The sequence below is a fragment of the Panthera uncia genome, chromosome C2 (genome assembly GCF_023721935.1).
Source record: "Panthera uncia isolate 11264 chromosome C2, Puncia_PCG_1.0, whole genome shotgun sequence".
Classification (NCBI taxonomy): Eukaryota; Metazoa; Chordata; class Mammalia; order Carnivora; family Felidae; genus Panthera; species Panthera uncia.
The window spans coordinates 112519324-112533178 of record NC_064810.1 but is presented as its reverse complement, the minus strand read 5'-3'; the positions used below and the strand labels follow the sequence as shown (position 1 = coordinate 112533178).

Genomic DNA, 13855 nt, shown 5'->3' with positions numbered 1-13855 from the left:
ATATTTGTTGACTTGTGGATTGATTTATTTTACTGTCAAAATAACCTGTAATGTGACTGGTACAATACATTATACATGTGGAAACGCAAGACTATTTCATGAAGTAGTTACCACTGTAAATAATTTTTGGCTGTAATAAGATTTCAGATTCATTCAGCCAAATAGTTTACTGAATGGTTCTCAAAGTTTGGTCTGGAGATTAGCAGCATTAACATTGCCTAGGAATTTGTTAGAAATGCAGTTTCTCTGACTCTGCTATAGACTTACTGAATCAGAAAGTGGGGGCGAGGCACAGCAAAAAGTATTTTAACAAGCCTCCAGGAATGTCTGATGCATACTCAGGTTTGTGAACCACCGGTTTGGTGTGAAGGGTCTGTTTGGTTTAAGAAATATATAACTAATGAAAAGACTAAAGATTTTGTATAATGGGATTTTTTAAAAAATCAGATAACCTGCTTACATATTACCTTTATTAGGACTTGTCTGGCCCAGGAACAAGAAAATGGTCACTTGAAATATTTTGACTTCCCCTCTTTCTCCACCCCTCCCCTGCTCGTTCTGTCTACCTCTCTCTCTCTCAAAAATAAACATTTAAAAAAATATTTTGTCAAAAAATTCAGTTTCTACCATAAAATTATTCCCTAGAATAAACCTTTCTGAAAAGATATAGGATTAGACTCTCATGACAGAAGCAATGCAAAGCCAGGAATTGCAAGTATATGTATTTAACAAGATGTACCTGTTAATAGATACAGGCTACCTGTTAATGAATACAGGTAGTTCATAGAAAATTCTGTTAGTTCATAGGGGCGCCTGGGTGGCGCAGTCGGTTGAGCGTCCGACTTCAGCCAGGTCACAATCTCGCGGTCCGTGAGTTCGAGCCCCGCGTCAGGCTCTGGGCTGAGTTCGAGCCCCGCGTCAGGCTCTGGGCTGATGGCTCGGAGCCTGGAGCCTGTTTCCGATTCTGTGTCTCCCTCTCTCTCTGCCCCTCTCCCGTTCATGCTCTGTCTCTCTCTGTCCCAAAAATAAATAAAAAACGTTGAAAAAAAAATTAAAAAAAAAAATAAATAAATAAAATTAAAAAATAAATAAATAAAAAAGAAAAAAAAGAAAAAAAAAGAAAATTCTGTTAGTTCATAGTTCAAAGAAAATAATGTCAACTCATGAAATAAATATATTTATATGAGGTATAGTTAACTTATATATGTTTGCCTGTGTGGGAAAAAGGGAATGTGCACTTAGAATGTTTCAATCAGAGAGCTCTGTGATTAGTTAGGAAACAGTTTTCATACAATTTCAGCAATGACCTAGCTCAGTAGAGGATGCTACCAGTTCTTTCAAGTTAGGAGTCATTCTATATATGGAAATTCCAGAAGGGGCCACTCTTTTTTTTTTTTAAGTTTATTTATTTATTTTGAGAGAGAGAGAGAGGGAGAGAGACTGCATGTGAGTTGGGGAAGGGCAGAGTGAGAGGGAGAGAGAGAGAATCCCAAGCAGGCTCCATTCTGCCAATGCAGAGCCCAACTTGGGGCTGGAACCTATGAAACCATGAGATTGTGACCTGAGCTGAAACCAAGAGTCGGACTCTTAATCAACTGAGCCACCCAGGCACCCCATAAGGGGCTGCTCTTGACTACAACAGAAACTGAGTGAGCTAGGCATAACCCAATCTGGAGGTCACCAGAAATGTAAATTGTCCCTCTGAGCAAAGAAGGCATCTATTGCATTAGCCCTGCTTTACTGAGTGAAAAGGTAGAGATGGAAATGTGGGTGTGTGTATGTGTGTGTGGCATTGAGTGTAAGGAGAAATTTACTTTCTTTCAGGAAACTGACAACTGTAGCCCAGAGGACTATTCTGAGAACACTGTGAGATTTTGTAACCTTTGGAATTTACCCATCTTTGTTATTTACTGTTTCCGCCTGTTTGTTTTGTTTTCCTAGCATTAATTAGGAGTAAATATATTCAAAAGCCAGAGTAACTGAAGATAGATTTTAAGAGTAGTCTTGTGGGAGAAGGAATCCCAAGGCAAAGAGTGGGTACGGATGGAAGCCGCAGAAGGAAAGGAAAGGACAATAGGCTGTGAAGGTACCAGGGTGAACAAAGCAAAGGGCTCATGTGGAGATTGTCTTATGGCCATACATGACAGTAGAAAAATGGGAGTAAAAGTTGGCTTTGGTGGCAACTTGGGCATATGTGCAGTTGCTACCCAACTTTCTAAATTGTTTATTTATATTTTGAGACAGAGAGAGAGAGAGAGAGAGAGAGAGAGGGAAAGCATGAGCAAGGGAGGTGCAGAAAGAGAGGGAGACAGAAAGAAACCCAAGCAGACTCCAAACTGTCAGCATGGAGCCTGACGTGGTGCACGATCTCAGGAACCATGAGATCATGGTCAGAGCAGAAATCAAGAGTCAGATGCTTAACCAACTGAGTCACCCAGGCACCCCACTACCTGACATTCTAAACTATCATTCACACTTTCTTTAAAGCCCAAGACAAGTTCTGTATACCATTATACTTTGGGTTGCTATAGAAATCCTTTCTACTTTAATAACATTGGTATTTTAAACTTCTAGGATGGCTTGCCCACCTTGCTTTGTGCCCTAATGAGTTGGCCTCTTTAAGTGACAAACTGCAAAAAGACATGAGGTGATATACCAGTAAGAAATTCTGAGCTGAGATATTTTGTTCCTTTAGATAAGTGTTTCCTGAGTAGAGATCCTTGAAGATGCTCTTGAACATTTATGTTTTTGAAACACAGTGTGTTTTGACTTCTATATTTTTAAATGGAATGAATAAAATAACTACAAATTACCCATGAAAGCAAAACAATGTGAAAGACCCTAAAAGTTTTTTCAGTGAGGAATTGGGATATAGAGGACATCAGACGAACACCTGCTGGGTACTGTTGCACACTCTACTCTGCTCCGTGAGCCTGGGAATGTTACCAGAAAAAAGAGGAAAGTCATGGAGGTCAAAGAGGGAGACCAACTTTCTGCTACAGCAGAAAATTGAAAGGATTGCATTTTATGTGGAAGAGGCTCAGGAGTGAAAATGCAAGGAGGCACTGCTCTGTATTCCCTCTGGTCTCTGTATGATGCCTTGATGTCTGTCTCCAGGCTTGTTATATTTATCAATCCCGCAAATGTAGAAACCTATCCCAAACTTTTCTTCAGGCTGAAAGACAGCCAATCCAACTTCACTATCCTTTCCCAGTCTGTTAACAAATGATGGGATGCTAGCAAATGGCAGGGGCACCCATAGCACAAGTGTGGGTTGATCAATAAAGGAAATGCATGGTATGATTTTGAGAGCAACTCTACATTTCTATAGATGCCACCAAACTGATCTAAACACGAAATGTAGTAGGATCCACTTGAATAAGAGATAATGATCTTTGTGTCACTTTATTGTCTGAGTGACAGTCTCTGAATGCCCTAGCTTTGCACATGCTAGGGTCTCAATGCCAGACTATCAGTGGAGATCAGGGATGCCCAGCAAGGTCCTGGCAGTCTTCCAAAAGAGCTCCACAGCTGGAACCTACTTTTGCTTGAGGCCTCTACAATTCCTATTAATAACAAGGGTTCTACTAAAATAATATGTTTTCTAGAGTTACATTTGTGATTATTACTCTTTGTTTCAGCAAAACCTTAAAGAAGAAAAGTGAGTCTACACTTTTCTTCTGGAGGTCATGTTACAAGGAATGTCAGAGAAGTAATATTAGAGAGGACCTAAAAAAGAAGCAAGACAGTAAGTCAAGGGAAGATCTGGAAACAGGTTCTAGGTACAGGCAACAGCAAGTGCTAAAATCCTAAGAGAATGAGTAGCGGATGTTCAGAAAACAGAGAGAGGGCTTCTGTGTCTGTGGCACCATGAAATGGTAGGAAATGAGCTTGGACAGAGACAATGAGGTTGACCAGATCATGCAGGGCCTCACAGGCCAAGAAAATTCAGTTTTGATCTGAATACTGTGGGAAGCCATTGGAAATTTCTGAGCATGAACGTGACACTGTTTCTTTTTCTCTCATTAAAAAAATTTTTTTTAATTAAAGAAAATGTTTATTTATTTTTGAGAGAGAGAGAGAGAGAACAAGTAGGGTGGGGCAGAGAGAGAGGGAGACCAAGGATCTGAAGCAGCTCCGTGGAGCTAACAGTGGACAGCTGGATGCAGGGCTCAAACTCAGGAACCTTGAGATCATGACCCAAGCCAAAGCTGGACACTTAACCAACTGAGCCACCTAGGTACCTCCCTTTATTTAAAAATTTTTTTAGTCTTTAGAATTTTAAAATGTTTTCCTTAACATAGCAAATATCTTAGAACACATTATTTACCACTGAACTCCAGTCCACATCATTTTTTTACGTTAAATTCTGAAAGGAATACTTATGAAGTACCTACTATATAATTGAGGTTCATACAATGAGCTTTACTCTGCTTCTAATTAGCAGTATGATTTGGGTAAGTCTCTTACCTGTTACATGTCTTGTAATCTTAAAAAAAAAAAATCCACATATTTAAAGCACACAATCTGATAAGATATGACATATGTATTCACCAAGAAACCCATTATGAAAATCAAGATAATGGACATATTTGGGGCGCCTGGGTGGCTCAGTCAGTTGAGCGTCCAACTTCAACTCAGGTCATGATCTCACAGTTCGTGAGTTCGAGCCCCGCGTCAGGCTTTGTGCAGACAGATTGGAGCCTGGAGCCTGCTTCGGATTCTGTGTCTCCCTCTCTCTCTCTGCCCCTCCTCAGCTTGCACTCTTTCTGTCCCTCTCTCAAAGATAAATAAACATTAAAAAAAAAAAAAAGATAATGGACATATCCATCATTCCCAAAAGTTTGCTCATGTTCCTTTGTAATCTCTGTCACCTCCCTGTCCGTCACTCAGACCCAGGCAACCACTGTTGTCTGTTACTATAGTTTGTATTTTCTTGAATTTTATATAAATGTAATCATTTATTTAAATAAGAGTATATTCTATTTTTATTGGGTTTCTTTCACTCAGAATAATTATCTTGAGATCTATGTGTGTTGTATGTATCAGTAGTGCATTCCTTGTTATTGCTGAGTAGTATTTCATTGTACAGATAAAACAAAACTTGTTTATCCATTCATCTGTTGATGGATTTTGGGGTTGTTTTCGATTTTTTACTATCACACATAACGCTGCCATGAGAATGTGTGTACAAGTCTTTTTAAGGATATATGTCTGTCTTCAGATCTGTTGGGTAAGAGAACTAGGTGTAGAATGGTTGGACCATATGGTAGGTGTATGTCTAATTTTCTAAGAGACTGCCAAACTGTTTCCAAAGCTATTATACCATTTGACATCCACATAAGTTGCTCCCTGTCCTCACCCACACTTGTTATGATCAGTCTTTTTAATTTTAGTTATTACAATAAATGTATAGTGGTCTCTAACGTCAGTTTTGACTTGAATTTCCCTAATGATCAATGCTGTTGAGCACATATTAGAATCTTAGTGCCCAATGCAATGGTAATAAAAGGTAGGGCCTTTGGGGGGTGATTAAGTCATGAGGGTGGAACTCTGATGAATGGGAATTGTGCTCTTATAGAAGAGATCCTACAGAGCTCCCTAGTCCCTTCCAGTAAGTGAGAACACAGCAAGAAGTCAGCAGTCTACAACCTCAAAGAGGTCTCTAATCCTACCCTATGCTGGCACCTTGATCTTGGAATTCCCAGCCTCCAGAACTGTGACAAATATAGTTGTTGTTTATAAGCTGCCTAGTATTTCATTGTAGCAGCCCAAATGGATTTTGTTATAGCAGCCCAAATGAATTATGACAGTGGCTCTCTACAAGCCAAGGAAAGAAGCCTTAGGAAAAACAAGAACTGCAGACACCATGATCTTGGACTTCTGACCTCCAGAACTATGAAAAAAAAATTATGCTATTTAAGCTATCTAGTCTGTGGTATTTTCTTATGGCTACCCTAGCAGACCAACATAGCCTCCCATAAGGAAATTATGGTGTGCCCCCTGCTGTCCCTACATTTGTAACAGGAATACAAGGATGTGACTCCTGCTTGTAGAAACCAGGCACATCCCCCACCTTCCCTTGGCTAGCATGTCTATTTCCTAAGAATCTTAAATAATCCAGGTTCAGTGGCTATCTCTAGAAGGGATTGGGGTTCCAAATCTCACTTCTTTCTCCAAAATAGACATTTTTAATGTAGGTGAAATTACAATAAAATTGTAATTTTTGTCTTGAAATTGTAATTTAGTACAGAAATTGTAATTTTCATGGCACAAAAACAGACACTCAGATCAAGGGAACAGAATAGAGAACCCAGAAATGGACCCAAAAACGTATGACCAACTAATCTTTGACAAAGCGGGAAAGAATATCCAATGGAATAAAGACAGTCTCTTCAGCAAGTGGTGCTGAGAAAACTGGACAGTGACATGCAGAAGAATGAACCTGGACCACTTTCTTACACTAGACACAAAAATAAACTCAAAGTGGATGAAAGACCTAAATGTAAGACAGGAAGCCATCAAAATCTTCGAGGAGAAAGCAGGCAAAAACCTCTTTGATCTTGCCTGCAGCAACTCCTTTCTCAACATGTCTCTGGAGGCAAGGGAAACAAAAGCAAAAATGAACTATTGGGAACCTCATCAAAATAAAAAGCTTCTGCACAGCCAAGGAAACAATCAGCAAAACTAAAAGGCAACTGGCAGAATGGGAGAAGATATTTGCAAACGACATATCAGATAAAGGGTTGGTATCCAAAACCTCTAAAGAACTTATCAAACTCAACACCCAAAAAACAAATAATCCAGTGAAGAAATGGGCAAAAGACAGGAATAGACACTTCTCCAGAGAAGACATCCAGATGGCCAACTGATGCATGAAAAAATGCTCGACATCACTCATCATCAGGGAAATACAAATCAAAACCACAATGAGATATCACCTCACACCTAATGTCAGAACGGCTAACATTAACAACTCAGGCAACAACAGATGTTGGTGAGGATGTAGAGAAAGAGGATCTCTTTTGCATTGCTGGTGGGAGTGCAAACTGGTGCAGCCACTCTGGAAAAAAATATGGAAAGAGTCCAAATGTCCATCGATGGATGAATGGATAAAGAAGATGTGGTATATATATGCAATGGAATATTACTTGGCAATCAAAAAGAATGAAATCTTGCCATTTGCAACTACGTGGATGGAACCAGAGGGTATTATGCTAAACGAAATTAGTCAGAGAAAGACAAATATCATATGACTTCACTCATATGAGGACTTTAAGAGACAAAACAGATGAACATAAGGGAAGGGAAACAAAAATAATATAAAAACAGGGAGGGGGACAAAACAGAAGAGGCTCATAAATATGGAGACCAAACTGAGGGTTACGGGAGGGGTTGTGGGAGGGGGGATGGGCTAAAGGGGTAAGGGGCACTAAGGATCTACTATATGCTAGCTGATTTGGATGTAAATTAAAAAAAAATAAAAACAAAAGAAATTGTAATTTTCAGTCTTGAAGGAGAAAATTTAAAAAGAACAATATGGCATATATTTGTGGAGAAAGGGGTGTTCATGAGTGTTGTATCTGAATGAGTTACTGTAAGCAGTTCTTAGGCTCTTTGTTTTCTATAGGAGCCTTCTGTCAGTTTTCAGCCCTAGCTTGATGAACAGAGTAACTTCTTGTCCAAATCTCTGCCTCACTGAGTTTGGTGAATGGTTGTATCCCAAAGAGTTCCTATTGGTTGGATTAGGTTAAGGAGAGTACCACACTACTAAGGGGTACTTTCTTCATCTAGATGGCACAGAAAATGGAGGTAGAGTTTAACTTCAATCCAATTGCACCTAATTTGTAAATTCTTTGAAGAAAGGGCTTATGAGGGTGACAAATAGAATCTGACCAGAGAAAAATGTGCTCTCTTTTTTAACTCTGCATAAGTAAAGAGACACCAAAAGTAAGAGAGCATCCCTCAATCCATACTTACATACATTATTTTCTGGATAAATTGTAAACAGTAGTTCCAACGCTCACTTCATCTAAATGTGTGAGTTTTTGTTTTTTTGTTTTTTAAGTAGGCTCCACGCCCTGCATGGAACCCAACGTGGGACCTGAACTTACCACCCTTGGATCAAGACCCTGAGATCAAGAACCGAGCTGAGATCAAGCGCTGGACTCTTAACTGACTTAGCCACTTCAGGAGCCCCATCTAAACGTGTTTTGTTTTTTAAATTGGGATTGCAACCAGGAGATCCACGTTGAGACATCAGGAATAGATACAGGCCAGATTATACTATAGTTGTAGGTGCACTGGACTGAGAGCTAGTGGATTCCACCCCTCGTCCTTCCATCCTCTGGGGCTCAAACTAACCTTTTGTCAAATATCTGGAGTTTACTAGGTGACGTCCACGATTCTTCAGCAAAAAAAATTTTTTTTTCTTTTGCTAAGCACATTCTAAAGTGTTGCTCCTTCCAACAAACAACTCTTCAGTATATTTAGCCCGGAGTTGAGCCGTGTGCACTGCACTTCAGTTTTCCCAGCCCTATCCTCCAGAAGCTCACAGGCTATCAGGGAGACACGAGTGATGCCCCTGAATCAGGAACAAAATGGTACAAGATCACAGATGATCACATGTTTAAACGTACTCAAGGGCCTAAACATCTCGCCCAGCCCAAAACAGGACTGTAAAATGACAAATGAAGGGACACACAGGTCTCTAGGCCCGTCAACCACGCAGCGCGGAGCAGTGCCAGCACAGGGCGGCCGGGTCCAAGTCCCAGGACTAGGGGCCTGTGGGGCGCGGGTGCGCCGGGCAGAGGCGACTGCTCCCCAGCCAGGCCTTGCCCCGTAACTAGCAGCCACTTTAAGAAGGGGAGCCGCAGGCGACCCGGGTGGAGCTCACGTGACTCGGCTCTGTGCAATCGCTGGCGGAAGTGGTCCAGCTCCGGTGACCGGCACGGGGTCTCCAGGCGCCCCGCGGGGCGTGCAGGAGGGAGCCGCCCCGCCGGGCTGCCCCGCAGTGGGTCGCCAGGATGGTGCAGCTGTACAATCTGCACCCGTTCGGGTCGCAGCAGGTGGTGCCCTGCAAGTTGGAGCCGGAGCGGTTCTGCGGCGGCGGACGCGACGCGCTCTTCGTGGCGGCAGGCTGTAAGGTGGAGGCATTCGCAGTGGCGGGACAGGAGTTGTGCCAGCCGAGGTGCGCCTTTTCCACGCTGGGCAGGGTGCTGTGCCTGGCCTACAGCGAGGCCGGTGAGTAATGGCGAGGCCAAGGGGTGCCTGGACCCCAGCTTGGGGCCTCCTTCCTAGAGGACCGAGCGTCCTCGGCGGCACTCTGGGTGGGGAGAGGACTTCGTGCTTCCCGGAACTTGCCGGATGGTGTTGGGGGTCCGGCGGCTGATTGCTGAAGGTGCTCTGAGCTGCGCCGTAGTCCTGGCAACCGCAGGTGAGCGCCTGCTTCTAGTGGGGGGAGGGATTGCATCGCTGACTGCTCCTTATCTCGCATGCTCAGGAGAAAGGCCCGTGGTTGGGTGGCTGGGTTCCACTCAGCCGAGACACTTCAAAACAAACAATAAAATTCCAAACACCCAAACTCAAAAGTATAGAAAATTTCAAACACATACCAAAGTAGGGAGACTAGTATCCTGCGCCCCAGTACTTCCAGCTTCAATAAATATGCCAACTCGTGGCCAGTCCTTTTACATCTATACCTTTATCGACTTCTTGTCGGTTTTTGAAAGCTCACATTATGTGCTGGGTTTTAAATCTATGTAAGTGGAACTCAGGCCATAGACCTCGCCCCCGACAAAATGGTGTAATAACACCCATTACCCTTTTCCCACCGAAATGTGAAGCAGCACCAAGAAATATATCAGGTACTGTGTGAGTATATTCTATTTTAGAGAAATTCAATATTTAAAAATAGGTAGTATTTAGATTACAGAAGGATTTATCATAGGATTCTTTTAACTGCCTAATAATCCACTTAAAGTTGGATTTCTGGTTTTCAAGAGTGGTGTAAATGTTTAAGTGGCAGTATTTATGGTGGAAAAGCCTATGGCTTAGGGGCTTACTAATAAAGTAGGGAGCATGAACTTGGAGGACTGGAGATCTCATTCTAATTCCTACTGTGTCTGCAACTGGTTGGGTGTGAGTTTATAGAAACTTTAGGGTCTCAGTCTCTGTTTAAAAAAAAAAAAAGTTGAATTACTAGATCAGTGATTTCCAGACATTGGGATTTTGTGGATCAGTAAAAACTATGGGGTATCATCCGTAGTATGATGTATATGACTGGTCATTTTGCCAAGTAAAGATACATATTTTTAAAAATGAAAAGCCCAACTATTAATTGCAACCATAAGAGAAAAAACAGCCTCAAACATTGGATGTCTTTGCTTTATGAGCAACTTATTGTGCTGTTATTTTTGCTTTTTGACTAGCGAAAATAACAACAGAAGCCCCCACTGATCCACAGATATTTTTGAAAGCCACTCATTAGATCTGTGTGTTCTCTATCAGCAGAAGATTCTGATTTGGGTATTTCTACTGAAATCTTTCTTTTAATCACCTTTCAATATTGGTAGTTTTCCTCATCTGGCTCCCCTTTTAAGCATGGAGGTTCTCACCTTCAAGAGCTCTACTGAGTGGCAAACTCCCCAGTTTCAAGGTGTGTGTGGGGTGTGTGTGTGTGTGTGTGTGTGTGTGTGTGTGTGAGTGTGTGTGTGTGAGAGAGAGAGAGAGAGAGAGAAAGAGAGAAAGGGGCAGAGACAGAGAGCAGACATATTTACATGATTTGACCTATTCTTCCAAATCGATGTTTATTCTAGAATTGGAAGCGGCAGACATTATGTAAACCTCTGGTCTTCTTGCCTGTCAGTAGTGGTGATTCTGGGGACCCTTGGATGTCACTACTTGTGCATCAGAATTACCTGGGGGAACTTGAAAAAGTGCTGATGCCTGGACTACAACCTCACAGAAACTGTCAGTTTTCGGGGGTGTGGCCCAGCACAGGGGTGGGTCCAATATTTAGCCAAGATTGAGAACCACCTAGAGCCATACTGGCTGCTGTAAGCAGCGAGTAGCATGGTAACCTGATTAATGAGGCCTTGAAAAACAAAGACGTTTTTATAATCCAGTTGGCTGTCCTAAAGAAAGTTCAGGAGTCATGTGGTATGTGCCTTAGCATGGGTCAGATAGCTCAAGGGTAACTTTCAATCCTCAACTTGAAGACGACTGGGTACAACCCCTGGGTACAGCTTCTATTATTCTACACAAAGATGACTCCTCGCTGTGCTGATATCCAGATAACTTGTCTTCCACTTTCCAGCTTTTTCCTTTTGGTTTCTTTCTTCCCATTCACAGTAATTTAGACATGGGAATTCCTGCTCTAAGTGCCTATGGTCTTCCTCTGTAGCAAATCTCCCCCTGTCAAACACAGAATGAATTTTACATCAGCCATTTATATTTACTGTAAGTGCTTTGCAGCTCTCTTACCCAAGTAGAAAACATTTTCATTTTTTAATCTCTAATTAGCGGGATGCTATTCTTCCTTTATAAAATTTGGGGGTGGTAGGGAGAATGTAGATAGAAATTTGAAGGACAGGGGCCCCTAACATCATTATCAGTAATGAAAACTTAATTGAGGCTTTGTGTGTGAACTGAGGAAGAGGAGATGTGAGGACTTATTGCTCTCAAAGGAGAAAGACCTGGTAGCCAGAGTTGAGTGTTGTGTGGGAGCTCTCATGCTGGACACTTGTTTATGGGGTGTCTGAAGGTGGTTGGGCAAGGAGGACAAGACCACATGGCCCTCATTGCCTGTTCTTTAGCACAAGTGTATTAAACGAGTCTGTCTATTACATCCTTCCCAAGCCCTGTGGTCTTTTAACTTTTCTAAAGCCATAAAACATATTTTGATGCATTGTATATTATTTCTGCCTTCTGATGTCAATTTTGTCACAGGAGTGCTGCCTTTTCCTTAATCTTGTATTAGTGTTAACCAGGAAGTTTCTTGTTTTTAAAAATCAGTGACTCTTAGCTTAAGAATAAATATGAGAGAGGCACCTGGGTGGCTTAGTCGATTAAGTGTCCGACTTCAGCTCAGGTCATGATCTCACGGTCTGTGGGCTCGAGCCACATGTTGGACTCAGTGCTGACAGCTCAGAGCCTGGAGCCTACTTCAGATTCTGCCTCCCTTTCTCTCACCCCTCCCGGTTTCTGCACATGCACGCTCTCAAAAATAAACATTAAAAAAAGAATAAATATGAGAACATTTTTCTAATTTACTTAACGAAGACAGAAGCTGTTGTAAAATAAGTAGAATAAAGTCCTGACCATATAATGCTTAAAAAAGTTTATAAGTCAGAGAGGAAGACAAATCCAATATGATTTTTCATACGTAGAATCTAAAACTAGAAAGACAACAGAAGAAAAAACAAAGCTAATTGGTGGGGGCAGTGGGAGAAATAGGCGAACTGTTTCGTCTGTTTAAATAAATTAAATTGAAAAAGAGTTTAGTTTCTGTCTTTCATAAAGAGCTATTAACCTCCACAGACTCCTTTAGACTTGTATCTCTTTTTTAACATCTTGAGAAATAGTATTATTGGGGAATGAGCATCAGCTTTTGAGCTAACCAGATCCAGGTTTGAGTCCCAGTTCTATCATTTGTTGGCTGTGTTGCCTTAGGCAAGTTACCTAGTTTGTCTGAGTCCCAGATTCCTGATCTATAAAGTGGAGAATGAGATAGTTTCATGAAGGTTTGTTGTGAGGATTAACTGAGAGAACTCTAAATCCCTGATCATAATGTTCATCAGGTAAACACACTTAGCAAGTTCTAATTCATTATAATAAAACAAGTTATTAAGCTGAAAACAGTATGGGCACTATCTACAGTTTGGAGATTATATATAAGAGGTATATAGACTTTATCAGTGAAATAGGTGTATGTTTATAGATGCATGAATAAAACAATTTTATTTAACTAAACAAATATTCTTGGTTTTAAAATTCATTTACTAACTTGAATATGCAAAGCACAGGCAACAAAAGAATAAAGTAAATTGGATATCACCAAATTAAAACTTTCTTGCATCTATCAAAGACAGTAGGACACTAACAACAGATTGAAAAGGCAATCCACAGAATGGAAGAAAATACTTGCAAAGCATATATCTGACAAGGGATTAATATCCAGAATATATAAAGAACTCCTATAACTTAATGACAGCAACAAAAGCCAATTCAAAAATGGGCAAATAGGCATTTCTTCAGAGGCCAACGAGCGCATGAAAAGATGCTTACCATTATTATCACCAGGGAAGTGCAAATGAAACCCATAATGAGATACCACTTCACACCCATTAGGATGGCTGTTATTTAAAAAAAGAAAGAAAAGAGCAAGTGTTGATATGAATGTGGAGAAATTGGAACCCCTGTGCAATGCAGGAATGTAAAATGGTAGAGCTGCTGTGGAAAACAGTATGGTGTTCCTCAAGAAATTAAATATAGGGTTACCATATGATCCAGCAATTTCACTTCTGGAAGTATAGAAACAAAGTAATTGAAAGCAGGGACTTGTCCAGATACTTGCACACCAATGTTCATAGCAGCGTTTTTTTTTTTTTGAGAGCCAAGAAGTGGAAGCAACCCAATGTCCATCAACTGAGGAAAAGATGAACAAAATGTGGCATATGGCAGATCTATGCCTGCATGTTCATTGTAATATTATTTCTAATAGCCAAGACATGGAAACAACCTAAGTGTCCTTAAACAGATGAGGAAACATAAAATTGAATATTAATCAGCCTTAAAAGGGAAGGAAATTCTGATACACTTTACAACACAAATGAACCTTGAAGACATTATGGTA

The 13855-nt window shown here is 41.0% G+C and overlaps 1 protein-coding gene across 1 annotated transcript in view; it reads left to right on the top strand.

Moving 5' to 3' along the window:
• The first annotated feature begins 8832 nt into the window (after positions 1-8832).
• The window catches only part of HPS3 (HPS3 biogenesis of lysosomal organelles complex 2 subunit 1), a 38934-nt gene continuing 33911 nt past the window's right edge, over positions 8833-13855 (top strand). The window contains exon 1 of the mRNA XM_049629741.1: positions 8833-9243. Coding sequence (XP_049485698.1) covers positions 9027-9243 — 217 coding nt within the window. The 5' untranslated portion in view covers positions 8833-9026. The remainder of the gene's footprint in view (positions 9244-13855) is intronic.